The sequence below is a fragment of the Eubalaena glacialis genome, chromosome 18 (assembly GCF_028564815.1).
Source record: "Eubalaena glacialis isolate mEubGla1 chromosome 18, mEubGla1.1.hap2.+ XY, whole genome shotgun sequence".
NCBI classification, from domain to species: Eukaryota; Metazoa; Chordata; class Mammalia; order Artiodactyla; family Balaenidae; genus Eubalaena; species Eubalaena glacialis.
The window spans coordinates 62,918,916-62,946,459 of record NC_083733.1 but is presented as its reverse complement, the minus strand read 5'-3'; the positions used below and the strand labels follow the sequence as shown (position 1 = coordinate 62,946,459).

At 55.4% G+C, this 27,544-nt stretch overlaps 1 protein-coding gene across 2 annotated transcripts; it reads right to left on the bottom strand.

The window, feature by feature from the left end:
• Positions 1-133: 133 nt before the first annotated feature.
• On the bottom strand, positions 134-27,302 carry PRR12 (proline rich 12). Of its 2 annotated transcripts, none has more exons than XM_061173667.1 (14): positions 26,806-27,302; positions 25,170-25,282; positions 24,037-24,198; positions 20,642-23,952; positions 19,482-20,148; positions 17,160-17,563; positions 9,072-9,188; positions 8,694-8,827; positions 7,917-8,395; positions 3,532-3,657; positions 3,336-3,433; positions 1,481-1,627; positions 1,282-1,377; positions 134-1,119 (listed from the first exon to the last, which is right to left on the bottom strand). In XM_061173667.1, the coding sequence occupies exons 1-14, from the start codon at positions 26,889-26,891 to the stop codon at positions 973-975; spliced, it is 6,087 nt and encodes a 2,028-aa protein (XP_061029650.1). In that variant the 5' UTR covers positions 26,892-27,302; the 3' UTR covers positions 134-972. The 2 variants fall into 2 exon arrangements, with proteins under 2 accessions (XP_061029650.1, XP_061029651.1); XM_061173668.1 differs by having other exon boundaries at positions 19,482-20,127.
• Positions 27,303-27,544: the final 242 nt, after the last annotated feature.

Genomic DNA, 27,544 nt, shown 5'->3' with positions numbered 1-27,544 from the left:
AATGGATACAATGACCCCAGCCCAACCATGTCCCAGGGCTCCAGAAAAGCCACGTGCCAGATCCAGACCTTCTGCCCCTGCCACCCCCTGGCCCCCCAACATGCCGCAGGACAGAGGCACTCCAGCCAGCCGATAAAGTGTTTGCCGTCGGGTTTTCGTTTGGCTGGTTGTGTGTACACAGTGTATACAAGTTGAGTTGTACAGAAGCCCAAGAAAGAGCAAGAGACAAAGGGTGGTGGGGAGATGGGAGCAGAGGGGTTAGAGAGAGGGAGGAGGGGAGAAGAGACCGATAAAAAATAGAACCACATCCAGATGACAGTGGGATGGGGGCGGGGGGAGGGGGCAGACACAGACAAATCGCAGTAGAAAAGGAGTGGGAGGGGCAAAGAGAGGGGACCCTTCTCCCCCCTCCACCTCCCCAGCCCCCCGCCCTAGGTATGTACAATAAATAAGATTAAAAATAATTAACAAGATGTGTTTTCCCCCTCCCACCCGACACCAAATGCCCTGGGGAGGGAATGGCCTTTTGCAAAGATCTTGGCCTGTGAGGGGGGGATTGGGGGGAAGGGGGTCCCCCAGCTCTCCGAAGCCGCCCCGCCCCCCTCAACCATACATAGACTTTTCCTATACATTATGTACAAGGTGGAGGGGGCTGGGGCTATGCCATGGAGGGGGGATTGGGGCAAGGTGGGGGAGGGAAACCGTTACTAAATAGACATTTATACATATATATAAATAATTTCTCTGTACACCGGACAGTGGGAGGAATGGGAGGGAGTGGAGAGGGCTTGGGACATGGGGGGAGTCGAACTTTGAACCCTGCCCTGTAGGGGCAGCATGGACACACCCTGACCAATGACCCCCCCCCCACCCCACCCCAGCGATGGGGCCCAGGGGTTAGCTCCTGAGGGCACAGTTCTGTCCCAATTCTCGGTTTATGGAGGAGGTGGCCCCCCCCAAGCCAGGGTGGGGTCACCCGCAGCGGCTGTGGGCCTGTGCTTGGGCCAGCAGGTCGCTGAAGGAGTCAAAGAGCTGTTCCAGCCATGGCTGGTTCCGCATGCACTGCTGGACCACCTCCTCTTGGCCCAGGTCCTCAGCGCCGCCCTCGATGGCCAGGGTCTGCAGGGGGGTTAAACATGGAGCTGGGGTGGGAGGAGGCTGGGGGCCTAGGGATCAGTGTCCCAGGGAGAGGGGGGCTGGGAGCTGGACTCCCGGGTCCAGGGGGGAGCCTGCGATGGCTTGAATCCCAGGGTGACCCGTGCGGGGCGTGGGTGGGCTCACCTGGTCCCGGCAGCGCAGGAAGGTGTGGTACTTATAGTGGTGGAGTGAGTGGTAGAGCGTGTAGTATCCCGACTTGTCCAGCTCAACCTTGAACTCCTGGGCAGGTGGAGCGGAGAAGCCTCAGCCACCCTGCTCAGCGCTGGGCGGCCCCTCCCCCGCGCCCCGCCCCCGGCCCCGCCCCTCCCGGGCTCCGCCGCACCTGGGCTCTGACCACGCTCCTCTTGAGCTTGCTGAGCGTCTTGCGGTTGTAGGGTTCCCCGGCCGGCCGCAGACGCACGGCCCCCTCCTCAGGGGAACCCTCCCCACTCTGCTCCACTTGCAGCTGGGGGAACGTGTGCAGGGCGTCCTGCGGGAATCCGAGGGGTCAGGGGGACCTCCCTGGACCCGCACACCCCAGACCCACCCCCCAGTTCTCAGATCCTGAGTGATCAGATGCCTCAGTTTCCCCCAGGAAACTGCAGATCAGGAAAGACACTTGGGAGTGTCGGTTTCCTCAAAGGACAGCGGAAGCCTAGGCCTGTCTGGTGACCCTTACAATGTGCTTTGTGGCCCCGCCCAGGATTCTCCGAGACACCTAACATCCTGCCCAGGATTCTAGAGCCACCATCACATCCTACAAAAATTCTAAGAGTCAGCCTGAAATCCAGAATCCCTAGAGCCAGGCTAACGTCCATCCCAGAATTATAACATCAGACTCACATTCCACCCCATAATGCTCAGACCTATCCTAACGTTCTACAGTGGAATTCATTTTTTGGGGGGGGGGGGTGGCGCACGACGCGGCTTGTGGGATCCTAGTTCGCCGACCAGGGATCGAACCCACGCCCTCGGCATTGAAAGTGCGGAGTCCTAACCACTGAACCACCAGGGAATTCCCATTACAGTGGAATTCCTAACTCCAGCGTAATATCCTACCCCCCCTTCTCAGAGCCAGATGAACAGTCAATCCCAAGATTCTCAGAGGCATCCTAACATCCCATGAAGAGTTCCAGAACCAGATTAACGTTTTACCCCATGTTTTCATAGTCAGACTAACATCCCAGCAAGAATTTTCAGAGCTGGCCTAAAATCCATTCCAGAATTCTGAGCCATCCTAACATTTTACACCCTGGTTCTCAGCACCACATTAACATCCCCATCAGAATTCTCAAAACCAAATTAATGTTCTCTCCCAGAATTCTCGGAGCCACCGTGATATCCCATCCCAGAAGGGAAATTACATAGATGACTTCGGATTCGAGCCTGAGATTCGAAGAGCCTGAATTACGTCGACAGAGAAGCCATCAGAATCCACTCAACGGGGACTTCCCTGGTGGCGCAGTGGTTAAGAATCCACCTGCCAATGCAGGGGACACGGGTTTGAGCCCTGGTCTGGGAAGATCCCACATGCCGCAGAGCAACTAAGCCTGTGCGCCACAACTACTGAGCCTACATTCTAGAGCCTGTGAGCCACAACTACAGAGCCTGCGTGCCACAACTACTGAAGCCTGCGCTCCTAGAGCCCGTGCTCCGCAACAAGAGAAGCCACCGCAATGAGAAGCCCGCGCGCCGCAAAGAAGAGTAGCCCCAGCTCGCCGCAACTAGAGAAAGCCCGCGTGCAGCAACGAAGACCCAACACAGCCAAAAATAAATAAATAAAATAAATAAATTTATTAAAAAAAAAAAAACCTCTATTCTAAAAAAAAAAAATCCACTCAACACTCTGCCCCAGAGCGAGCCCTGGGTCCAGGCCCTAGTCCACCTTTTGTCCCCAAACTTGTACTCCACAACCACGCTCTGCTGGGCCTGCCTAGCAGCCCATCCCAGACCTTGCCAATGACCCCGCCACGCCATCCCAGCTCACCTCCATCTGTGCTTGCAGGACTGCTGGGAACCCAGAGACTCCCTCCAGACAGCCCGGCCTCCACTATTCTCCTGGTCAAGCCCGACCCTTCCAACGATCGCCCCTCCAGGGCCTGATGCTCTGGGGACCAGCGCAGTGGCTGACATGCACGTGTCTCCTCTGTGCCTGAGCTCTGGGCCCCAGACGCCGCAGGCCAAGCCCCCCCAAGCACCTGCAGGGCTGGGCTCAGCGACAGCCGCTTTAGGACTTTCTTCTTGTGCTCATTCAGGAGGCCATCAATCTTCCGCATGGGCGGGAGGTACAGCTCGTCTGAAAGGCAAGACGGGGTGTCAGAAGAGATGCAGCCCCACGATGTATGGGAGGCAAAGGAGGGGTAGGGGGCTCTGGGCCCCCAGGCCTCTGCTCACCATGTGTGTCCTCCAGGGCCTGAATCATATCCGGGTCGAGTGCCGTGCTCACCAGCATCTCCACGTAGCTCCGGTACATCTCCCGCATCGCCCGGGTCTTCAGCAGACGCCCGGGTACTGCCCGCTCTGGGGGAAAAAAGGGAGACATGGCCCATCATTCCAACTTCCTCCAAGGCCGCCTGTGTGGCAGACAGTATTCTAAGCCCCAGGGACCAAGAGAGAAATTCCTACCCTCAGTGAGGTCCACGTCCACTGGGGAAGACTCTCCAACACCAGGACAATATACTCTAACGGTGAATCATAGGTACCGTAATGAGCTCAGCCTGGCAAGTCAGGGAAGGCTATTAAAGGTCACACACACGCTGAGCCTTGAGTGATAGGAAAGAGTATTCCAGGCCGGTGACCATTGTGTTTGACTAGTTCAGTGTAGCTTCAGTAAAGTCTAAAGAAGCAGCAGAGTTGGTTTCCAAACCAGTGAATCAAGTCCAAGAGATCAGAGTTGGTTTCCAAACCAGTGAATCAAGTCCGAGAGATGAGTTGGTTTCCAAACCAGTGAATCAGGTCTGAGAGATCAGGTCACAAAAGGCAAGACTGAGGAAGGAGATGGCAGCTGAGACTGCACAAGTCAGGGCAGGCCAGACCATGTGGGGCCTCTGAGATGAGGTAGAAAGGGGAGGGCCTTTTTTAGGGAGGGGTACTAGGGAGCCATGGGAGAGCTATGAGCAGGGACGGGCGAAGGTAAGTGGAGAGAGACCATGCCAAGGCCAGGGGATGGATCGGAGGGATGAGACCAGAGGCCAGGGCAATGGACCAGATGAGAAAGGATGAGGCTGGCCCAGGGCTGGAGGATCAGGATACAGAGATTGAGGGGCAGGAGGGCCAGCATCTGAGCTAGGGCTGTGGGAAAGAGCAGAGGGGATGGGGGAAGTCAAGGCTGGAGCGGTAGGGCTGGGGGCTTCCTTGCAGCAGAGGTGAGGGAGGTGCCTGGAGGGTCTGGCCTGATGACTTGGTTGCCAGTGGGGCTATGTCTGAGATAGAGACACTAGGACCAGCTCGGTGGGGTCTGGAAGGAGGGGGTTGCTGGGGGGTAGGGCTGGAAGGTGGCAGGGAGAAGAAATGAGTCTGAGGCTCACGGAAGTTGTGGGAGCTTGCCAAGTGAGAGATACGGAACGCCAAGCAATGAGGCCAAGGACGGAACTCTTTTTTTTTTTTTTTTTGGTCCGTGCCGCATGGCTTGGGGGATCTTAGTACCCTGACCAGGGATCAAACCCAGGCCCTGGCAGTGAAAGCGCTGAGTTCTAACTACTGGACCACCAGGGAATTCTCCAAGGACGCGACTGGAGGGACAGCCACCAGAAACTCAAGAAGGAGCATCAGGGAGAAAAGAGAAGCAGGAGGGCCACGTGTGGGGAGACCCCAAAACATCCCTTAGGAAAAGGCAGGAGAAATGTCCACTTGATTTACCCACATGGACGGTCCTTGCTGACAGCTGTTTAAAGAGGCCAGAGTGACCATTTAGCCGTGGGAGTCAGACCCCATCAAGCCTCTGCCTGAACCCTCCTAAGGCTCCTGTCTCACTCTTGATAAAATCCTGCCAGTGGGGCCACAAAGCCCCAGGACCCTTGTCTCTCCAAGATGTGGTCCTGTTCCTTCTCTGCGCTCACTTCCTCCAGCCGCTGGCCTCTTTCCTGATCCTCAGACACACCCAGTCCATAATGTTCTCTCTCCCAAAGTCACACCACCCCAACCCTGTAGCATTCGGATCTCTGCTCCAATGTCACTTCCAGAAGCCTTCTGTAACTCCCCCTTCCCCCCAAAATATCACCCAGGATCCCGCCTGGATCCTCTTTACCGGATTTATTTTTCTCTACTGCCTTTAATCCGACCCAGCCTTACACTGATGATTTTTCATATTGTTTTGTGTTCTATTACATATTTATCTGATCGACTCCCCCGCTGAGACTGTAAGCTCCGGGGATACATGTTTTTGTCTTTTCTGTTTACTGCTGGAACCCTCAGTTCATGGCACATAGTATGTGCTCAATTAACACCTGCAGAAAGGGGCTGAGGAAGCCAGATGAGAGTGGACTAAAGGAAGGGGGAGAGGGAACATCACTGCAGCCTCTTTCTAGAACTTTCATTGTGCATCTAAGAAAGGAGAGACATCAGCTTCTAGCACATGGAGGATCACCAGTCTTGGACCAGCAGGAGGGCTGGTTCTGAGACCTCCTGGTCTGGGCAGAACCTTCAGGGCATCCAGATGTTGAGTCAGGCTTATCCTGCCCAGGAGGGGCTCCTGGTCAAATGGGGTGAACAGAGAGAGACCCAGGCCCAAAGAAAGATACTGACCCTTGGCGGGGGAATTGCTTCCCTAAGAGTGCAGAGTTTAGTTTCTCCCATTTCATAGGCTCAGAAAATTCTGGGCTGTCCACATATGTTCATAGCAGCATCAGCCAAAAAAGTGGAGACAACCCAAATGTCCATCAAGCTAGCCCATGGATAAACAAAATGTGGCATATCCAAGCAATGGAACAGTATTCAGCCATAAAAAGGAATGAAGTACTGCAAACAACTATGTATAATAATTAAGTAAGCTACAAGAATATATTGTACAGCACAGGAAACATAGCCAATATTTTATGAGAACTTTAAATGGAGTATAATCTATAAATATATTGAATCACTATGTTGTACACCTGAAACTAATATAATAATGTAAATCAACTATACTTCAATTAGAAAAAAAAAAAGAATTAAGTACTGATACACACCACAACATGGATGAACCTCAAAAACATTATGCTAAGCAAAGATGCCAGTTCCAAAGGACTGCACACTGTACGTATGATATCCCTTACATGAAATGTCCAGAATAGTCAAATCTATAGAAATAGTAAATTACTGGTTGCTTAGGGATGAGGGTGGGGAGAAAGGGGAGTGATGGCCAAAGGAAGCAGGGTTTCCTTTTGGGGTGATGAAAATGTTCTAAACTTGACTGCCAGGTAGATGCACAACTCTGACTATACTAAAAGCCAGAGAATTATGGGTTTTAATTAGGTGAGCTACATGGTATGTGAATTAGATCTATAAACTTGTTTAAGAAAAAAGAAAAAGAACCTGCAAATCTGGGCCTTTTGTAAAGCTCCTCCCTTGCCAGCACCTTGCCCTGACTCAGCTTTAACTGCTTCCACCTGGCCAGACTGAGCCAAATGCCCAGTTAAAAGACTACATTTCCCAGGCTCCCTTGCAGTTAGCTGTGGCCAGGTGACTAGTTCTGGCCAATGGGATAAGAGAAGATAGGATGTGGGCCATTCCCAGATCTGGCACTTAATCAGAACTTCCCAGCTTCACCAGGGCTTTGATGAAAAGATAATTCCAACTCTCTCATTTGCCTAGCCTCTGTTACAACAGCTATCCCTGCACTACACCTGAAAGAGTATGTGACCTTGAGCAAGTCATGTCACCTCCCAGGGCCTCAGATTTCTCATCTTTAAAATGAGGATAAAAAATAAACAAATAAAATAAAAAACAAAAAAACCCAAAAAATATAACAAAAAATAAAATGAGGATAATTTTACAGCATCTACCTCACAGGGTTTATGTAAAGATAAAATAAGCCAATGTGTAACATGCTTAAAGTGATGTCTGGCACTTAGTAAGCACTCAACAAAAGTCAGCTGTTATATTTATTTTACATATGTGTACATATATTTTTGTTGTTGTTATTGTCATCATAAACCAGACATCATTCTAAGCAATGGAGCTCCCACCTGGTGCCCACTACAGGCGAGTACCCTCCTATGTGCTTTTCTGTGAATACCCATTTTTACTTTATTATTAACCCATTTTACAGGTGAGGTCACTGAGGTGCAAAGAGGTGTTGCCCCTTTCCTGGAGTCAGCCAGGGAGTCACAGGGAACACCACTATGCCTGGGTCCCCATGATAGATGCTGGTCCCCAATCCTCCTCAGCCCTCAGAAACTGCCTATTCTGAGACAAAACAGCGCAGTGTTGAAGAACAGAGCCCGATGCCCCACTGTCTGCATTCCAACTCAGGTGGGATGTCACATCCCAGTTGTGCTGCACTCTCTTGGTGTCTTAGTCTCCTCACCTGTATTTGAGGATAATATTGGTATCTACTTTCTAGGACCACAGTGAAAAACTCAAATAAGTTAACATCTATGAAGAACTTACAAGACAGCCTGTCATGTGGTTAGGTGCCATATAGCTGTTAGCTACTGCTATTATTTTTAACTTACTTATTACTACTGTGACTGTTTGCTGATGCTACCTGGAGCCCTCTGGATAGCCCCCACCCATGCCTCCTTCTGAAAGCCACAGAGTTGCCTCCCTACCACCAGCCCTACGGCTGCCGATGGCCTTACCATCCTCACTGGGCGCCCCGGGGGATGACTCTGAGTCCGAGGAGCTGCCTGGTGGGCCCCCGCCCACCGAGGCGTTGCCTGCCGCCTCCTTCAGCCACTTCTTCCTCTTCTTGGGGGGTGGCTCAGCCTTCACTTTGGTGGGCCGGGACTTGGGCAGCCGGGAGGTGGCGGGCTGTCCCGTGGTGAGGCTCCGATCTGGCCGAATCTGCCGGCCGCCCGTGCCCCGCTCACCCCGCAGCGGCCGTTCCCCACGCGTTGCCCTCTCTTTCTCCTTCTCTTTCTCCTTCTCCATGGGCCGAGGCAGGGATGGCTTCTCAGGGGCAGGGGGCTCAGGCACGGCCGTCTCGGGCGTCTGCTCTGGGGGCTTCTCGGATGTCGTCTTATCAGGGGTCTCGGGCTTAGGAGGTGGTGCCAGGGCCTTGGGGGGAGGTGCGGAGCTGCCCCCGGCAGATGCGGGGCCCTTGGCCTGCCCAGAACGTCTGGAAGGGGACATAGATGGGACTGCAGTCAGCACCCCCTGAAACCCCAATTCTCCTCCTTGGGGTACCCCCGCACCCGCCGCCTAGCCCACAGCTCTAAGCACAGAATGTTGCTGAGCTGGTCTCTGTCCCCCTCTCTCTGGGGGCCCCACTCTCTGGGTCTCTGCACCCCCTCCCCGACTCTGTTTCTAAGCATTGTGTACTTTAAAATGGTTTTTATGTTATGTAAATTTCCTTGTATGATTCACCCCATGCTTGTTGGCCCTGCCCACCACCTGACCCCCGGCCCCCATGGTACCTGACAGGCACTGGGGGCCGGTGCCAGGGTTTCCGAGCACAGACCCTCACGTAATCCTTCTTATTGACGTTTTCCAGAAACTTGACGTAAAGGCGCTGGTACCGGTTTTTGGCGTCCCCAAAATACCCCAAATACTACGGAGGAAAAGAAGCACATGAGGAACTCCTTCCTCCGCCCCAGCTAGGCAGCCCAACACCCAAGACTCCCACCCCTGCCCTGGCCCACCATGGCAGCCACCCGGAGCCTGCCGGGAGGTGGAGACCCCCCATCTGGACACATCTTGCACCCAAGGTGAATCAGAATCGTGTGAGGGGGACAGCGGCTTCCACACACCCCACCCAGGGCCCCTCAAGCCCTCGCTCCCCTCTGCAGGCTCACATTACTGGTGGCACAAAACTGCCGCTGCCCATCCTTGATCTCCGGAGTGAATTTCTGCAGCAGTGCCTTCTGGACTCGCCAGATGGGTGGAGGCTCGCGCCCCGTCTGCAACGCCAGCTGAGGAGGGGCACAGTAAGGCCGGCAGGGTCAACCCCCATTCCTGCCCTTCCCAACCCCAATTCCTGGCCCTCTGTCCTCCCTCTACACGCCCTTAGAGAAAAGGCATCATCATTAACAAGCATCAGCAAACTTCCAGCTGACAGATATCTTCTGGCTGTCTGAGGTTCTTAGATTTGGGGATGCAAAGCTTCCCCAACTTACCATGGGGTTCCGTCCCAATAAACCCATCGTAAGTTGAACATATCCTAAATCGAAAGTGCATTGAATACCCCTAAAGACATCACAGCTTAGCCCAGCCTACCTTAAACGTGCTCAGAACACTTACATTAGCCTGCAGTTGGGCAAAGTCATCTAAAACAAAGCCTATCTTATAATAAAGTATGGAGTATCTCATGTAATTTATTGAATACTGTACTGAAAGTAAAAAACAGAATGGTTGTCTGGGGACAGGAGGGTTGTAAGTGTATCAGTTGTTTACCCTTGCGATTAACTGCGTGGCTGACCAGGAGCTGGTGGCTTGCTGCTCGCTGCCAGTGCCCAGCATCACAAGAGAGTATCGTAGCGCATATCACTAGCCCAGGAAAAGAACAAAACTCAAGATTCAAATGCGTCTTGCTTTTGCACCATGATAAAGTTTAAAAATCCTAAACTGAACCATCAGGGAACCGTCTATACTCTCAATCAGGCCGTTCATGCTGTTGTTGTTGTTGTTGTTTTTTTTAAATTTTACTGAAGTATAGTCGATTTACAATGTTGTGTTAATTTCTGCTGTATAGCAAAATGACTCAGTTATACATACATATATTCTTTTTCATATTTTTTTCCAGTATTGTTTATCACAGGGTATTGACTATAGTTCCCTGTGCTATATAATATAGTATAGTATAGTATACAGTATAGACCTGTTGTTTATCCATCCTGTATATACTAATTTGCATCTGCTAATCCCAAACTCCCAATCCTTCCCTCCCCAGCCCCTCCTCGCCCTTGGCAACCACAAGTCTGTTCTCTATGTCTGTGAGTCTGTTTCTGTTTCGTGGATACGTTCACTTGTGTCGTATTTTAGATTCCAGATATAAGTGATATCATATGGCATTTATCTTCCTCTTTCTGACTTACTTCACTTAGTATGATAATCTCTAGGTCCATCCATGTTGCTGCAAATAGGCCATTCATTCTGGGCTACAAGGTTTTAGTTATTATAGCTATACAGTGTGATGGTACAAGCCATCCGCATGACTCAAAGAAATGACAAAATCTGAGCACTCATCCATCCACCATCTTCTAGATACAGTGTTGGGCGTCACAGTTTGGTGGTGAACGAGATCGACAAAGCCTTTCTTGGGGTCTTCATTACAGAGGTAATAAGACAGACGAGGAAATAAACAGAACAGGGTGAGGTTGTGGCTTGTGCTAAGAATAAACAGGTGATGGGTTACCTGAGACCATTTATTTCATCAGCCTGTCCACAACAGGGCAGGACAGTGACACAAAGGCTCCCCGACCTCCACTCCCCCCAGCACACTCAGACCCCCATCCCCACCCCAAGGCTTGTGTGCCCCAGCTGGGCACTGGGAACCAAAGGATGTCAGACCCAGCATCTGATCTCAGGGAGTAAGGGGACTAGCAGGGGACCAGACACGGGCACAAAAAAATAACAGCACAAGTAATAAATGTGCTAACAGCAGGTGCCCCAGAAGCCTAGAAGAAGGACTCTGGACTCAATCTGAATCCAAGAATGCTTCCTCGAAGAAGTGATACCTAAATGAGTCCTGGAAGGACTGTATCTTCCGTGAGAGGGTTGGGTGATGACCAGGGACTGCCAGGTAAAGTGTGTGACAGCTGTGGCTCTAGAAAAAAGCAACTGACAGGCACAGATTAAGTAAATAATAAGAACATAGTGGGAAATATGCACTGAGCTTTGTGATAACCCAGAGATGAAGGAGGGACGAGCCCTTGCATTTAAAGAATCCATAGTTGGGACTTCCTTGGTGGTCCAGTGGTTAAGAATCCGCCTTCCAGTGCAGGGGATGCAGGTTCGATCCCTGGTAGAGGAATTAAGATCCCACATGCTGCGGGGCAACTAAGCCCGCATGCCACAACTACTGAGCCCGCACGCCACAACTAGAGAGGAGCCTGTGCGCTGTAATGAAAGATCCTGCATGCCACAACTAAGACCCGACGCAGCCAAAAGTAAATGAATAAATATTTTTAAAAAATAAATAAGTAAAATAAAGAATCCATAGTCAAGTGATAAACAGGATTCAGATAACTCCAACTGACTGATCATGGCTGCCCTGAGCACTAGGCTCAGCAGGAGCAAGCACTGGGATCAATTAGTGATGTCTGCCACTGGCAGCAGCTGCAGCACTGGAGCCTGAGTGCCAAGCACTGGCTATCTATTCTTGGTTTTTGGTCAAATGCTTTTACATACACAATTTTTCATATCCTGCAGATCACCCAGGGGAACAGAAAGAAGGAGTCAGAATAACCTGATGAAAATGAGGTCCAGAAAGGTTCTTGGCTGAAATTCCATTGGACAAGAGTGAGGCAGGATGAGACAGGGATATGGGCATGTCAATCCCAAGTGCCTTCCTCCAGGATACCATGGTTCTCAATCCTCCCTCCTGGCTCCTCAGGGAGCCAGGTCAGAGGCCCAAGGATTGAAAAGTCCATTTCAGATCCTTTTCAAGGACTGAAAAGCTCATTTACATCCTGTCCTGCTCCAAAACCTTCCAGGGCCCCCAATGCAGATTCTACAACCTGGCACAGAGACTTTGTCTCAGTCTCCTTTCCTTTCTCCTACTCCTGCCCAGCAGGTCATCCAGCCCCTCAAAGCTCAGCAGACAAGCCCCAGACTTTCTGACCTCCAGGTTTCTGCACATGCAGGGCCCCCTACTAGGGGTGTCTTTTTCCCTCTCACTGTGGATATAATGTTCCCTGTTCCAGTTCTCAGAAGTTTCTGAAAAATCCATCAGAGCACCCCCTCCCCCAGCCAGGGGAGGGAACCCCCTCCTCTGTCTCTTCCCACTGCCGATCTTCCTCCTCTAAGGATTCAGCTGTTTCTCTAGCTGGACGTGGGGCCCTTGACTCACCACATCCCAACTGGGCTTGGCTTCTTTCCCCAAACCACTCTTCCTCCCAGGATCCCCACTATCCCCTAGTCATCAGGCCATGGCATCATCATCCTTGCCTGCTCCCCAACCAGGGTCACTTAGTCCCAAAGCCACGTCTTTCCTGCCTCTCCTCATGTCAATCATGTCACTGACCACACCCACTTCCACTTGGTGGGAAGTTGCCCCACCCATAACACCCATTCATTGGAAGCCACAGCTGATTGGAGGAGACCTGACAAGGGGTGGCCAATCAACAGGCATAACACGAACCCCATCCTGACCCAAAATGCTGTGCTGGGCCAATCAGATTCTCTTCTGGGAATCTGAACTGTGACAAGCTGAGACAAGGGCGGTAAGTAGCAGGATGTGAGTAAGTAAGGTAGAAGCACCCAGCCTGGTGTTAAGGAGAAGGCTGCAGGATCAGACACAGGGGAGTCAGTGTAACAGAACTAAGGCAGTGGACAGACTGTCATCAGGACTGCACACTTACCCAGCCACCTCCCTGCTGGCCAGGGCCCTCGAAGCTGCCAGACCACCCAGAGCAGATTCTCAAGCAGGCACCCACTGATCTCACCACAGGATGATCCGGACCCTGCCCACCTTCCCAGCCTCGGCACTCGCTGTCAGTCACTCAACCCCTTGCATCTCTCCCTACCCATCACATAAACATGCCTCACCACAGGGCTTTTGCACAGACTGTTCTCTCTGCGTGACTCGCTCTCCCCATACTTTACTCCATTCAACAAACTTATATGCTCAGAATCTGCATCCTGATAAACCTTCAACATCTCCAAGGACTGGGAGTTAATATTATCACTCCCATTTTACAGGTGGGGAGGCTGAAGCAGAGAAGGGGCTAACCCTACACTGTCCAATTCAGCAGCCCCTCCCCATATGTGCCTCTTGAGCATTTAAAACGCAGCTCATTTGCATCAACATGTTCTATGAGTGTAAAATACACACTGGATTTCAAAGACTTGGTAAGCAAGAGAGAACATAAAACATCTCATTAACTTTTCCTATATTGACCACATGTTAAAATGACATTTTAGACATGCTGAGTTAAAGAAAATACATCCCTACAACTAACCTCACTCATCTTTTAACTTTTCAAAAGTGTGGATGCAAGAATGTTTAAAATGCTGTACATGGCTCATATGCTATTTCTATCGGGCTGCCACTGTTCTAGAACAAACTATGACCCGTGGCCCATTTTTATAGAACTATGAGCTAAGAATGGTTTCTACATTTCTAAAGGAGTGTGAAAAAGAAAAACAAAACAAAAAACAAAAACCCAAGAATACATGATAGAGACCGTACGTAGCTTGCAAAGCCTAAAATATTTACCATCTGGCCCTTTACAAAAAAAAAAAGTCTGCCAAACTCTGCACTAGAGATCTGCCCAAGATCACTGAATAATAGAAACAAAGTTTATAGGGCACTATCGGCGTGCCACCCACAGTCAGAGTACTGGACAAGCCGTAAAGCCTGAGTGCTTACATTGTACGAAGGGGGTACTAACAGCATCAGCCCCCATTTTACAGATGAGGAAACTGAGGCTCAGGAAGGGTCAACACTAGTCCAGCTCGGAAGTGGCAGAGATTCAAGCCAATCAGATTAACGCCAAAGCTGGGCCCTTAATAACCATGCTGCCAGCCTGCCCTGACTCCTGACACACGAATGAGTCCTCATCTGCCTGAGTGGCTCAATCCTGGGGCTGTGAGTCCCCCATCAGAACACATACTCCTGTTGCATTTTAAGCATCTAAGTCCTTGCCTGGCCCCCTCCCCTGCCCCATGCCAGCTGGGAGGTGGTATCAGATGGCCCTGGCTCTAATCCCGGCTTGGCACCCACCAGCCAAATGATTCCCTCTCCCTGAACGTGAACTTCCTCATCCGTAAACTGGGGACGGTGAGGGTCCCCACCCCAGAGCCCTGTTCATTTGGCCCAGTGCTGGGCGCCCAGCAGCACTATCAATGTTTGGTGGAATATACACAGAGAGTGGCTGACTCTGGTGCTGAGAGCGTGGGCTCCCAGGGCCAGTAGAACTGGGTGTGGGTCCCAAGCTGTGAAAGCCTGGAAAGCCCACTTTAATCCTCTGAGCCTCAGTTTCCTTCCCTGTAAAAGGGGGATAGTAATCCCTATAAAGAAAGGAGATTACAAAGATAAAACTTACAGGTGGTGGCGAAGGTGTTTGCACAACAAAGTGAATATACTTCATGCCACTGAACTGTACACTTAAAAATAGTTAAAATGATAAACTTCGTGACATGTATCGGTTACCACGATTAAACTAAATTCCGAATGTGATGTGCCCCAAATCCTATCCCCTGAGAGCTGGTAGCCGTTCCTGTCACTGCTGTTCGTTTGACACCTCCTTCGCCTGTCCCAGACTGATGGCCGAAAAGCCTCATAGTCTTGAAGTTAAAATGAAATAATGTACACAGGGCACTAGCAAAGTGAGTACAACTATGAGGGAGATGGGAGGACTGGCCAGGGAGGGATACTGAGACTCAAGGCATTGGGATTGTTCTGGTAGCTGGCTGAGGAGTGGAGAAGTAAGCCTTCACTCTACCATTCTGCTTTGACAACTTACATATCTCTTGTGAATGTTCTCTTGTATCATATATCATACTGAGAAGATGACAAAGTAACAATGAAAAGATACGGTCTGGGATTGGTGAGCTGGGGTGGACAGGGTAGAATGTGGCAGGGTGGAAAGCAAGCAGAACCAACCAGGAGGTGATAACGGTGGAAGCTGAGTGATGGATACACACAGCCCCGTTACTGTATTTGCTCTACTTTTCCCACAATAAAATAGATTGAAAGGACTTCCCGGGTGGTCCAGTGGTTAAGACTCCGTGCTCCCAATGCAGGGGGCCCAGGTTCGATCCCTGGTCAGGGAACTAGATCCCACATGCCGCAACTAAGAGCCCACATGCCGCAACTAAAAAAAAGATCCCGCATGCCACAATGAAGATCCTGCGTGCCGCAACTAAGACCTGGCGCAGCCAAATAATAAATAAATAAATAAATAAATAAGTATTTTTTTAAAAATATATTGAAAATAACGTAGGAAAAAGTACACTAAGTTTCTCTCCCAAAACACACTTAATAATGAAGTATAATAGGGAATTTCCTGGCGGTCCAGTGGTTAGGACTTGGCACTCTCGCTGCCATGGTCCTGGGTTCAATCCCTGGTTGGAGAACTAAGATCCCACGAGTTGCGAGCTACGGCCAAAAGTATAATAATATGCACTATCCTTATAATGAATTCACCCCACAATTTCTCTATCTGTAACTTAGAAGAAACAACACCCAAGATGAAATTAAACACGTTAGGGCTTCCCTGGTGGCGCAGTGGTTAAGAATCTGCCTGCCAATGCAGGGGACACGGGTTCGAGCCCTGGTCCAGGAAGATCCCACATGCTGTGGAGGAACTAAGCCTGTGTGCCACAACTGTTGAGCCTGTGCTCTAGAGCCTGTGCTCCGCAACAAGAGAAGCCACCACAATGAGAAGCCCGCACACCGCAACGAAGAGCAGCCCCCGCTCGCCACAACTAGAGAAAGCCCGCGCACAGCAACGAAGACCCAACGCAGCCAAAAATAAATAAAATAAAATAAATTTAAAAATGGTCCACATAAAAAAAAAAGAAAAAAATATCTTAAAAAAAAAAAAAATTAAACGTGTTAACACACATCCAAGACCAAACATGGTTCCTGCCCCCTAGTTGCTACCCAGTCAGTGATAGTAACTAAAACGAAGAATGGCCTTAGCCCGTGGCGTCACCATCAAGGTGATAATGGCTTGCTCACCTACCGAGTACTCGTTCTACCTCATGCCCTGTGAGAAACACTACACGGGCGTCTGATGTCACCTACCCTTGTCAAGCACTTACATTAACCCTCTGATCCAACTACCTGTCCAATGAACAAAGTACAGCAAAGGTCAGTACACTTTTTCCGTAACAGGACAGACAAGAAATATTTTTGGCTTCGTAGATCAGCTAAGCTCTGTTGCAACTACCCCACTCTGCTAGTGGATGGGGAAAGCAGCCATAGCTGATATGTAAATGAGTGGGTGGGGCTATGTGCCAATAAAACTTTATTTATAAGAACAGGCAGGGGGCTGGATTGGGGGGGCGGGGGGGGCATAGTGTGCCCACCCCTGTGTAGAATAACTGGAAGTAGTAAATGCGCTGGTGTACATAAAGTGTTTGTTTTTATTCCGGCCACACCGCATGGCACGAAGGATCTTAGTTCCCTGACCAGGGATCAAACCGTGTCCCCTGCAGTGGAAGCGCGGATTCTTAACCACTGGACCGCGAGGGAAGTCCCAACATAAAATGTTTAAGATGTGGCCTGACACACAAGCATTCCCAAACCACTGGCTACTACATCTGCACGTTGTATGTGTGCCTTTTCATAGGTATGTCACGTCAATACCTCAGCTTTCCACCTACAAAGCACAAGTTGCCTTTAAAGCATCTCTTGGCTTGTGTTAGAAGCTCCCTAAGATCAGGCCCTCCTCATCGGCTTTATCCCTTAGTATAACCCTAGCACCCACAGCAAAAATACCTGCAATAAATGCTAACAATGGGTTTACCTTATTTATCGATGACACACACACACACCCAAATAACATCTCAGAAGCGTGCAAGTCCTCTGCAGGGGTCCAGCTGGCCTCCTCTATCAGCCCCATGACTGTCAGCTCAGGAGGATCAGATGGGCTGCCTCAGCCATCACTGTACCTGCAGCCCCCAGCACCGGGCCTGTCATCCAACAGGCGCTCGATAAACGCTCCAGTGACCAAAGCATTGGGCCCAGTTGTCCGACACGACAGGAGACTCACCTTGAGGGAAGGGATGTCCTCGGCGCGGATGACGAACTCGTCGCGCTCCCGGAAGATGCCCTCCCCGCCGCTCTCGCCAGCCTCCTCGTCCGTTTCCCCGCACACGGCCGCGGTCTCCTGCTTCTTGGCCAGGTGCAGGGGCCGGGCGTCCGGCGGCTCGGGGTCCTCGGGGGACGGGGCGGCAGGCTCCTCCGGAGGGGGGGCAGGGGCGGCGGTGGGCAGGGGCGGCGGGGCGGGCGGCGAGGGCAGGGCCGGTGGGACTGGTACGGGCGGCGGGGGCGGCGAGCTGGGCGTGGGGGCCACCAGAGGGGGCGGCGAGGGCAGGGCCGGCGGCGGGGGCGGCGGCTGGGGCGTCGGGGCGGGGGGCGGCGAGGGCGGGGGCTTCTCCTCCAGCAGCGGGGGCTCTGGGGGCGAGACGGGCATCAGGGCTGGAGCCCCGCTCAACCCCGCCCCCCCAGACCTGTTATCTGCTACCAGTGAAAGGCCTCCCAGCCTATTCTGGGGGGGTCTCAACACAGCCCTCTCCCCGCCCTGCATCCCAACATCCCTCCTGACCAAACTGAGCTCTTCACCTAGCATCCATCTCTGCCCTCAATCCCCCTCCATCTCCACTTTTTATTCCTCTTCTGCTGACCGTCCTCTTCCTGCAAAGCTCCTGTCTGACCCCTCCCTGACCTTCAATACCCACCCCTGTCCCCAGACACCTACCAGAAGCCCAGCACCCTTTAACTTCTCTCTCCAAGGTCCTAATAAACTTTCCTACCCAGACATGCCGCTCTGGTCCCCCCCATCTTTCCCCAGCCTCCAAAGACCCCCTTTGTGCCTTAGTGCAGTTCTGCGCCCCAGTACCATTGCTCAGTGTCCCCACCACAATGGCCAGGAGGCCTCTCTGGTCCCATCAACACCCCCCTCCGCCCCCCAGTCTAGTCCCTACAAAGCTCCTGGCCCTGCCCTAACTCCTAGTCCCCAAATACCATTCACCATCCCAGCACCTCTTCTCTTGTCCCTGAATGTCCCTCCCTGTGCCAACAGCTCCTCTGCCCCTTACTGCCACTCAGCTCCCCAGTGGCCACTGTGCCACACCTGACTCCCTCCCTGAGACCCCTTCCCAGCCCCAGTGGCTACTCTTGAGCCCCTGAAACTCTCCCAACCACAATGCCCATTTTAGTCCTGAAACGTCTCTTTGTTGCTTTGGAGCCCCAGCCTGACGCTTATCTCCCATTCCTCAATGTTCCTCCCAATTCCTCAACCACTCCTTCTGTGCTTCTACCTCCTCTTTTCCTGCTCAGAGGTCTCAAACTCCTCCACCCAAGCTCTCCCCTTTCCTTTCCTCAGCCTGCTCTCCACTCTCGGGATCGGCAATACCCTCTCCTTCCTGCTAACTCCCCGTGAGATTCTGTAACATTCCTCCTCTAACGCCTCGAGATCTTCTGACTCCCCCAACTGCTTTTGCTCCATCCCTGGGTCCTTCCAAGCTATGAGCCTTCCTGACCCTTCCAAGGCTCCCTCTCCCCCCGATGCTCTCTGCCGTTACGGCAGATCCAGGCACTCCCCGTTATAGCAGATCCAGGGACTCTGCTTAGCATCCTCGTGTTTCTCATCTCTTCCCTGATGCTTCCCTTCGGCCTCTCACTGTCTCACTCCCCATTGCCCATCTTTCTACCACCTTCCAGAAGACTTCATTCCTTAAGACTGTGAGCTCCCAAGCCTCCTCATTAACTGCTCCAAATGCCTTCCTCCAAACGCCACCTCTTTCTTCCCCCAATGCCTCTGTTCCCCCCCATCAAAGCCCCTCAAATTTTGTCCAACCCCCCTCTCAGGACAGAACACCATCCAGACTTGACTGTACCCCAAGACTTTTCCGATGGCCCCCCACGAGATCTGACTAGTCATTGTTGATACGTTTCTCTTTAAACAACCCTCCCAAGTCTCTCTCTGCCCCCCAGACCCTTTTCTGTCCTTTATTACACATCCCTAACTCCTAGACCCTTTCTCAGGTCCCATGTCCCCCATCAGTTTTAAAAGCTCTCTCCGTCCCTGTCACCCACCTGCCCCCATCACTTACAGCCTGCCCTGTCCCCCAGTGTTCTCCACTGCCCACCTTGGGGCCCCTGCTAGTCCCCTTAGCACCTGTGGGCGGATTAGAAAAAGACGCCCCTTTCTCAAAAGGCTTGCCCTCAAGTAGGAGGTTACCCTCATGAACAGGCAAATCTCTATCAATCATCTGTACTGTGAACAGTGCCTGATCTACACAACCAGACCTGCTGACCTGAATGTCGGGAAACCCCTGCCCCGCCCCGAGACCATCTTCCCAGAGCTCACCAGGCGTGCCACTGCTGCTGGCACTGGGGAGCCCCGGGAGAGGGGGTGGCCCGGGGACTGCAGCCTCAGTAGCCAAGAGGGGCCCGTCCGCGGTGGAAGTGTCCTTAGGCCCGGCCAGCGGCGGGTCGTCGAGGGCAGAGATGGCCGAGGAGATGCTCTCCTGCAGGTCCCGGTTCTTGGCGACAGAGTCTTCCTCGTCCGACGAGAAGGAGGGCAGGGTCTCAAGGTTCCGTTTCAGCTCCTCATCCAGCCGCTTGCAGGGCGAAGGGCAGCCGAGCCCCAACCCCTCGCTCTCGGCGGCCTCCAGCGCACCCCCTAGCCCGAAGGCACCGGCGGGTGGGGGCTGTGGCACGGCAGGCGCGGCGGGGGGCTGGGGAGGCAGGCCCCGGGCCGGCACGGAGGGCGGCACGCTCTTGGGGGGGCTGAGCGGGGGTGTCAGGCCGGCCTGGTAGAGCGGTGGATGGCGCTTGCCTGACTTGAGAAAGTCCAGGAACGAGGCCATGAAGCCGGACTTCATCTCAGGCTGCTTCTCCTCCACCTCCTTGATCTTGGCCTCGATCTTCTCCCGAGTGAGGCTGGAGTCCAGGCTGTTGTGGTCAGCTCCTGAGACGGCATCGCCCGATGACGCTCCCAGACCCTCGCCGGCCTTGGGCACAGACAGCTTGATCTAGATATGGGGGCAGTGGGGAGTCAGGGCCCACAAGCCCAGGGTCCCAAGCCCCCTCCTCCCTCAGACCCAGGGGTCTGGGGCCCCAGACCTCTCCCCAGTTAAGATCCTAAAGTTCAAATTCTCAGAGTGTCAGCCTGTAGAATCCTAGAATTCATGCCTGCGGACCCCTCTGCTCAGATTCCAGAATGACAGGACTGGGGTCCCTCCCTCATTACTCACGGACCCTCCTCCCACAAGACCCAGGAATCCAGGGCCCCTGATCAATAGTCCTGCAGGATCTAGAACCTAAGAATACAAGCGCTAACCCCCCACCTCCCTCTAGACACAAGAGTTTCAATTCTCAAACCTCTACAACAGTGGAACCCTGGAATTCCAGCCCTTGGATTCATTTCCTTGTGGGTGTTAGGAAGATAAACCACATCCCCTACCATGCCCAAGAACCTCAAATGTGGTCCCAACCCTCAGGCGTCGGGGTTTCACTCCCCCTCACCTTCAGTGGTTTCAGGGGCTCCAGTCGAGTGCCCCCGGCCTCCTCGGCCTTCCTGCCTCGGCCCCGGCCCCGGCCCCGGGGTTTCTTGGCCCCATCAGTAGGTGTGGAGGCCAAGGCTGGCCCAGCGGTGGTGGGGACCTCCAGTGGGCGAATCCGGGGTCTCCCCCGGGGCCGGGGCGGCCCATCACGCTTGGCCTTGGTGGGCTTGCGGCCACGGCGCCGGGGGCCATCGGGGCCAGGGTTGGGTGGACAGAAGTCAATGTCGCCCAGCGGTGAGAGAGCCGGACGGGAGCGGCAGCTGGACACCAGGTCAGGCAGGCGCCGGGGGTTGAGGCGGATGTCAGCGGGCACGTCGGCCTTGTCCTCGTCAGCCTCGAACTCGTACTCCTGGGCGTACAGCTTCTTGGGCGTCTGGAAAGGCGGGTCACGGCGCCGCAGCAGGTGGAAGGAGGACGTCTTAAGCAGCTTCTTTGGCTTGGTAGAGCAGAAGATGGGCGAGGTCAGGCCTCCCTTGGGCTCCGAGGCAGGGGGTGGCGGCGGGGGCGGGGGAGGCGGGGGCGGGGGGGCCGCCTGGTGGGGCCCACTCTGGATCAGGCCCAGAGGCTCGGCGTTGACGGTGGAGGGCAGCTCAGGTGGCTTGCTGGGGTCCAGGCCCAGGCCCGGAGTCTCGGGACCGGCTCCAGACGCCCGACTAGAGCAGTAGGGCCCATAGGGATCATAGGCAGGGGGCCCCGGAGGCGGCCCAGGCCCCGCCTTGGGATCGCCCTCGTCCTCGGGCGGCCCAGCCTTTCCATAGTCATCTGCGGGGCCGCCGCCAAACATCTCTTCCATGGTGGGGAAGAAGCTGCGCTCCTCGTCTTGCAGCAGGGAGTCAGGGAAGCAGATGGAGGTGAGTGGCACAAAGCGGGGGGCCTTGGTGCCTTGTGGGCTAGGGCTGCGGTAGGCCCCCGAGGGATCCTTGCCCTCGGTGTTAGGTGGGCCCACGCCAGTGTCACCAGGCCCAGGTGGCAGCGGCTCCAGGGCCCCGAGCAATTCTTGCATGGTGCCAGGTGGCTCCAGGCTCTCCTCGGGTCGCAGGCGGGGGCTGGGGGCACCCGGCTCCAGGCCATGGCCGCGGAGGTGGGCCTCGAGCTGGAGGGGCATGGGTGGTGGAGGTGGGGGGGGCGGGGGGGGAGGCTGGGGTGCCCCATCACGGGCGGCTGGCTCAAGGAGATGGACGCCAACTTTGGGAGCACTGGAAGAGGGGCTGGGAGCATGGCTGAGGACCGAGGGGAGCAGCTGGGGGGGAGGGGGAGGCAGCACCAGTGGGAGGTCAGGGCCCCCGGCCTCTAGGAGGAGGCCGTGGGGGGCAGGCTGGGCAGACTGGGCCGTGGGAGTTGGGGGTGGAGGGCTCTTTTGGAGGAAGGCCCCCAGCTCCTTGGCACCTGCCCCATAGTGGACAACTGAGGTGGCCAGCCCCTCGGGGGTCTCGCCACCCCGTTCTGGCCCTTTCTTCTTCTCCTTCAGCCTCCCCAGGCCCAGCTCCAGGGCCGCCGTGGCACCCTCGTCAAGGCTGGCGCTGGTACGGATGACGCTCTGCAGATGGTACCTCTGCGGGTCTTCCTTGGCCAGCTCGTAGGGTGTGCCCGGGGGACCCCCAGCCCCGCCACTCCCAAGTCCCTTGGAGGCATCCGCCGCCCCATCTTCGCCCACCAGGCCATCTGCCCCTGAGGTCCTCGGGGGGCTGGGCGCCTGCAGGAGGTGCTGGATGAGGAATTCTTCATCCTCGGTGCGCTCAGCAGGAGGCCCGCCGGGGCCCGCCAGCAGCTCTGAGCCGTCCCCCTTGCCCTTGTAGCCACCTGCTCCAGCGGCATAGCTGCCGGCTCCTGGGGGTGCCAGGAATGGGGCTGAGGCCAGGACAGAGCTCAGGTATTTGCCAGGAGCTCCTGGAGAGCCGACTCCAGGCGGGCGGCCAGGGGCCGGAGGCGACTGCAGCGGGCGGATGATGTGAGAAGGGCTGGCCTCTCCGCCGCCCCCCAGGGAGCTGGGCCCCCAACCACCTCCATGGCCCGAGAGTGCTGGGGAATGGCCAGTACTGTAGCTGAGCGAGGGGCTGGCTGTGGGCAGCCCCTGGGAGTGGGCAGCTGGCCCTGGGTACGGCTCACCCTGCACCCCATATAGCTGCCCCTGCAGCTGGTCTGGGGAATAGCTCTGACATGTGGCTAGGCCAGGAGGCGGGGGACCACTAGGGGGCTGCTGGGGCCCCCCTGAGTAGCTAGGGCCTTTGCTCAAGTCCTGCGCTTGACCCCCTCCAAACCCTTGCCCATAGGCCTGGGGTCCTAGAAGCCCTTGGGGCTGACCAGGGGAATAGGCCTGGCCTCCCGCCCCCCCAGCCCCAGAGGCCTTGCCAGTGGCGTAGGCTGCTGCTGGCCCACCCAGGCTCTGGCATTTGGGCGTGGCAGTCGAACGGGGTGGTGGGGGCCTGTTGGCACCGCCCGCAGCTGCCCCATAACCACCTTTGCCCGTCTTGTAACCAGGCGACTGAATGATGGGGCGGTAACCTCCACCGCCACCCGCCGCCCCACCTCCTCCAGCTGTCTCGGGGCCCGCAGCCCGGCCCGATGCCCCGGCCGTGGCTCCACTGGGCCCAGCCTTGCTAGGCTCGCCACCGCCTGGGGAGGGCTCCCCACCGCCCAGGGGACTGCAGGCCAAGTTGGCCCGGTGGCCCATGGAGGCGTAGCTCCCTCCGCAGCTCAGGTAGTGCTGGAGGGCATGGGCTGGTGGCGGGGGGGGCTGGGCACTGGCTGGCCGCTGGTAGTGCTTGATGACGGTGTCCTGGCGGGGCAGGGCCCGCTCGGGTGGCGGCGGGCCGGGGGCAGCACCCGAGAAGTTGTAGAGCTGGGGAGAGGATTGCTCGGCGGCAGCGGCAGCAGCAGCGGAAGAGGAAGCCAGCAGGTTGAACTGAGTTGGGAGGTGGCGGGGAGGTGGGGGTGGATCTGGGGGGCCCGGGCGGTAAGGAGGGGTTTGGGCTGGGCCGAGACCAGCGGGCCCCAGGACACCACCCCCCGCCAGGCGCTCAAAGCCTAGCGAGGAGGGCACCGTGGGTGCCTGCGAGGGCTTCAGGTGCAGCACGTCATGAGGGGACAAGAGCCCATTAGCTGGGGGACTAAATGGGGGGTCCTGGAGGCTGAGGGAAGAGGGTACTGGGAAGGGGCGGCTGCCAAAGGAAGCTGGGTGCTGATAGGCCGACAGGGCAGAGGAAGATGGAAAGGTGCTGGAACCCGGCAGGGCGCCTGAGATGAAGAGCTCCGTGGGGCCTGGCGTGTGCATGGCTGGGGATGAGGGAGGAGACCACAGGTCAGAGTTGACCACAAGCCAGCCCCACCCTGGCCCTCCTGGACTGGCAATGGCCTTACCTGTTTGCCAGGAAGGACTGCGGAATTGGGAGAGGAGAGAAGAGGCAGAGGGACCAGGCTGGGGGCCCCGGGACTCCAGGGCCGAGATGAGGTTCATGACGGAGGCGTCGGGCCCTGCTGAGCCTGCGTGATGGAGGCCGGTGTCGAAGAGTCCAGAGAGGCCTGGTGAGGGTCGGGGGGGTAGAGTCAGCTAGGTGGGGGATAGGGCAAGGTTGAAAAGGAAAAGGAGCAGGCCAAAGGCAAGTTGGGTCAGGAAAAGGAGTTGGAGAGAAGGGGCAGATTCAAAGAAGAGAAAGGAGGCAGAGACAAGTTAAGGAAACAATAAGCAGGATGGGGTACGATGCAATCGTAAGGGCAGGGAGCCCAGAAGGGGACAAGTAGACAAAGGAGTAGAAAAATCCATACATGAAAAAAATGGGAGCAAAACACAGAGCATCCTTATGGTCCAAGGGAGGCCAAAGGATTAGGCAATTCTAGCAAGGAAGGGGAAGGGATGGGATGACTGGAGCCACTGAGAAGAACCAGAGTACAAGTCAAAAGGGGTCGAGTCAAAGTGAAAGGATCCAGATTTTAAAAAAAAAAGAGAGAGAGGAATAAAGGGAAGGAGCCAACCAAGAGGGTCAAGGGTCAAACTGGACAACAGCCTCGTTGCTGATCCATCTAGGAAGGAGAGCGGCAGGATCAAAGGAAGGGAACCAATCCGAGGCACTAGAGGCAGGGCCACAGGAAAAGAATAAGGCAGTGGGCAAATCTAAGGAAGAAAGGGGAGGTCCAAAGAATCGGAACCAATCAGGAAGAAAGGGAATCAGGAAGAAAGAATTCAGAGAACTAAGAGGATGAGCAAACCCAGAGGGAAGGGATTGGGGTGGGCTGGAGAGGCGGAAAAGCCTGGAAGAGAAGGTGGGATTTGGGGGCTGAGACGACGGGACCAATTGGAACAAAAGAGGCGGGGCCAGAAACAGGGGCAGACGAATCCGGCGTGAAATTAAGCAGCCTCAGAACAACCAATCAGAGGAGAAGTAGCAAGAGGCGGACCAGAACAGAGGGCACAGCCAATTAGGAAGGTTGTAACTTTCAGCAGCCAATCATCTGCTCTGGAGGGAGGGCCAGGCGGGGCGGGACAGGGGCCGTACCTGCCGGGTGGTGGTTGGTGGCATAGCTTTGCAGTGGGTGGGGGGCCGCGTAGGCCTGGCGGTGTAAGATGTCCGTCTCGGGGTGCGAGGTCCTGGAGCTGCCATAGACCAAGCTGGGAGGAAGAAGGAAATGTTAGGGTATCCTCCGAAGCTACCCTCGGAGAAGGGAACTCAGCAAATCCCCTGGGGAGTTTGGGAGACTCTTCCAGCTGACTGGGGGTTACCCTAAGGAACCTTGGGCCCTAAAGGAAAGAAGACAAGGGAATCGGAGTGCCCAACTAAAGAGCTATAGAAATGGTCCCCACTCGAGCCCCAGTGAATACAGCCCAGATAGCCTCACATTTACAAACACAGACATGCACAGGGAGGACACAGAGAGGGTGAAGAGCCAGAGAAAGTGCCTTAAGTTGAAAATGTGGACCTGCTTCCACAGCTCCCACCCCGCAGGTGACACAAGGCCCTGGGGCCAATCCCTGAGCGACGCCCCCTCTTCTTCAGACACATGGGAACACAGAGGCCCTGAACCTCACGGGATGGTGCAAACCGAGTCGGGAGCAGGAGGCAGATTGTTCCCCAAAGGGCAGGGATGGGAGGTGGGCAGAGGATAGGACTCCTGCAAAGTACCAGGCACAAGTGTGAACATGAACACCGTCCATCCCCCCGGGTTGAGGTTCAAATGCATGGGCGCATGCAAAGCCAGGTATGTGTGCAAACCAGTATCCAACTCACTTGTGTGGAAAGATACAGAGCGAGGAGTCCCACATGGAGAATACTAACGCACGTGGGGTCATGCCCAGCCAAGCTGGGAAACCCAGGTGTATAGGGGGAGGGGGATTCGGGGGCAGGTGAAGCGTGAGGGTGTGACACAAACAGCAGGAAAGGGGCAGATTCGCAGGTGAAAAGGCTGCCAGCTACATACGCACTGGGCCCACGCTCACACACACAACCACACACCCGGGAAATAGCCTAATCTTCCTGTGCAACGGCCCCAAACCATGGCCCAGACTCAAGAGGTCAAACACTCCACTCCTCGCCATCAACTAGGATTCTGTCTTTGGGGGTGGGGGAGCTCAAGGGGGCGTGTCTCAGATGCAAGGACCCCCACCTTGCACACACAGAACCCCAGCTTAGGAAGGGGGCGGGGCCCCGTGCCCACTCAGGGCGCGGAATTTCTGGGGGGGCCCCCCGAGTAGCGCGGCCTCGCGCAGTCCCGTAACAATAGGACCTGAGGGGGGGGCCGCGCCCCCCAGGTCTGCGTTCTAATTCTCTTTTCCTTCCCACCTTTGCAAGAGCAGAACCTAGGGCGCGAGGGGGAGGGATCAGCAAACCGGGAATCCAAGGATGGGGGGAAATCCAGGCCTTGCTTCGCCAGTCCCTCCCACCTTCCCAAGGCCTTTCCGTCTGAAATTGTTTTGCACCCCCATTTTTCCGCGGCATCTCTCCCTTTGCATGCCGGAGCTGGCTTTGGCGGAGTTTGCAATTTGCAAACTGGGGCGGCGGCGTTGTTGCAAACCGAGGAAGGCCGCTCCCTTGCAAGCCGGAGGGGAGTTTGCGATGCACGCGTAGCCGGGCGGGCCCGGCCGGGCTGGGCCCCCACCTCTTGGCCCCTTCCTCCAGGCCACCCCCGGCTCCTTACCTAGCTTTCGCTGACCTCTCGTAACTCCATCCCGCCCCGGCGCCGAGCGGGTCCCCGAAGCCGGCGCTGGGGTAGTTCCTGTCCATGAATTGGCCGCGGTGGAAATTGGGGGGAGGGGGAGGGAGGGAGGGAGGGGGGCGCGCGCGCGCTCTCCTCCGCCGCCGCTCCCTCCGCTGTTGCTTTTTTTTCCCTTCCCTCTCTCCCTCTCTCCCTCTCTCTCTCTCTCTTTTTCTTTGCAGCCGCCGAAGGCCCGGGAAGGCCCCGGGCGGGGGAGGGAGGGGACAGGGGCGGAGGGGCGGAGGGCGGAGGGGCGGAGGGGCGGAGGGGCGGGCAAGGGAGGGGGTGCAGCCGACGAGCCAACGAGGGGGGAAGGGGGGTTCCCCCTGGAGGGAAAGAGGGGGGAGGAGGGACCCCGCTGTCTCCGCCTTTGCCCCGGCCCTTGCAGGAGACAAGGGGGGGCGCGCGCTCCGGAGGGGGCGTCCCGGGCGGCCCCGGGGTGGGTGCGGGCGCTGGGTGCTCGCTCTATCGCCGCCGCTGCCGCCGCCTCCTCCTCTTCTGCGCTCACGGTGCAGCCATCTTTGCACAAGGCGGCTGGGGGAGGGGGGAGGGGAAGGGGGGGCGGGCGGCGGGGTGTCTGGCTGCGCTCCGCTTCCTCCCACAATCCCGTGCAAATGCAAAAAAAAAAAAAAGAGAGAGAGAGAGAGGCAGACAGAGCGTTAGCAGGGCCTGAGGGTGTAGG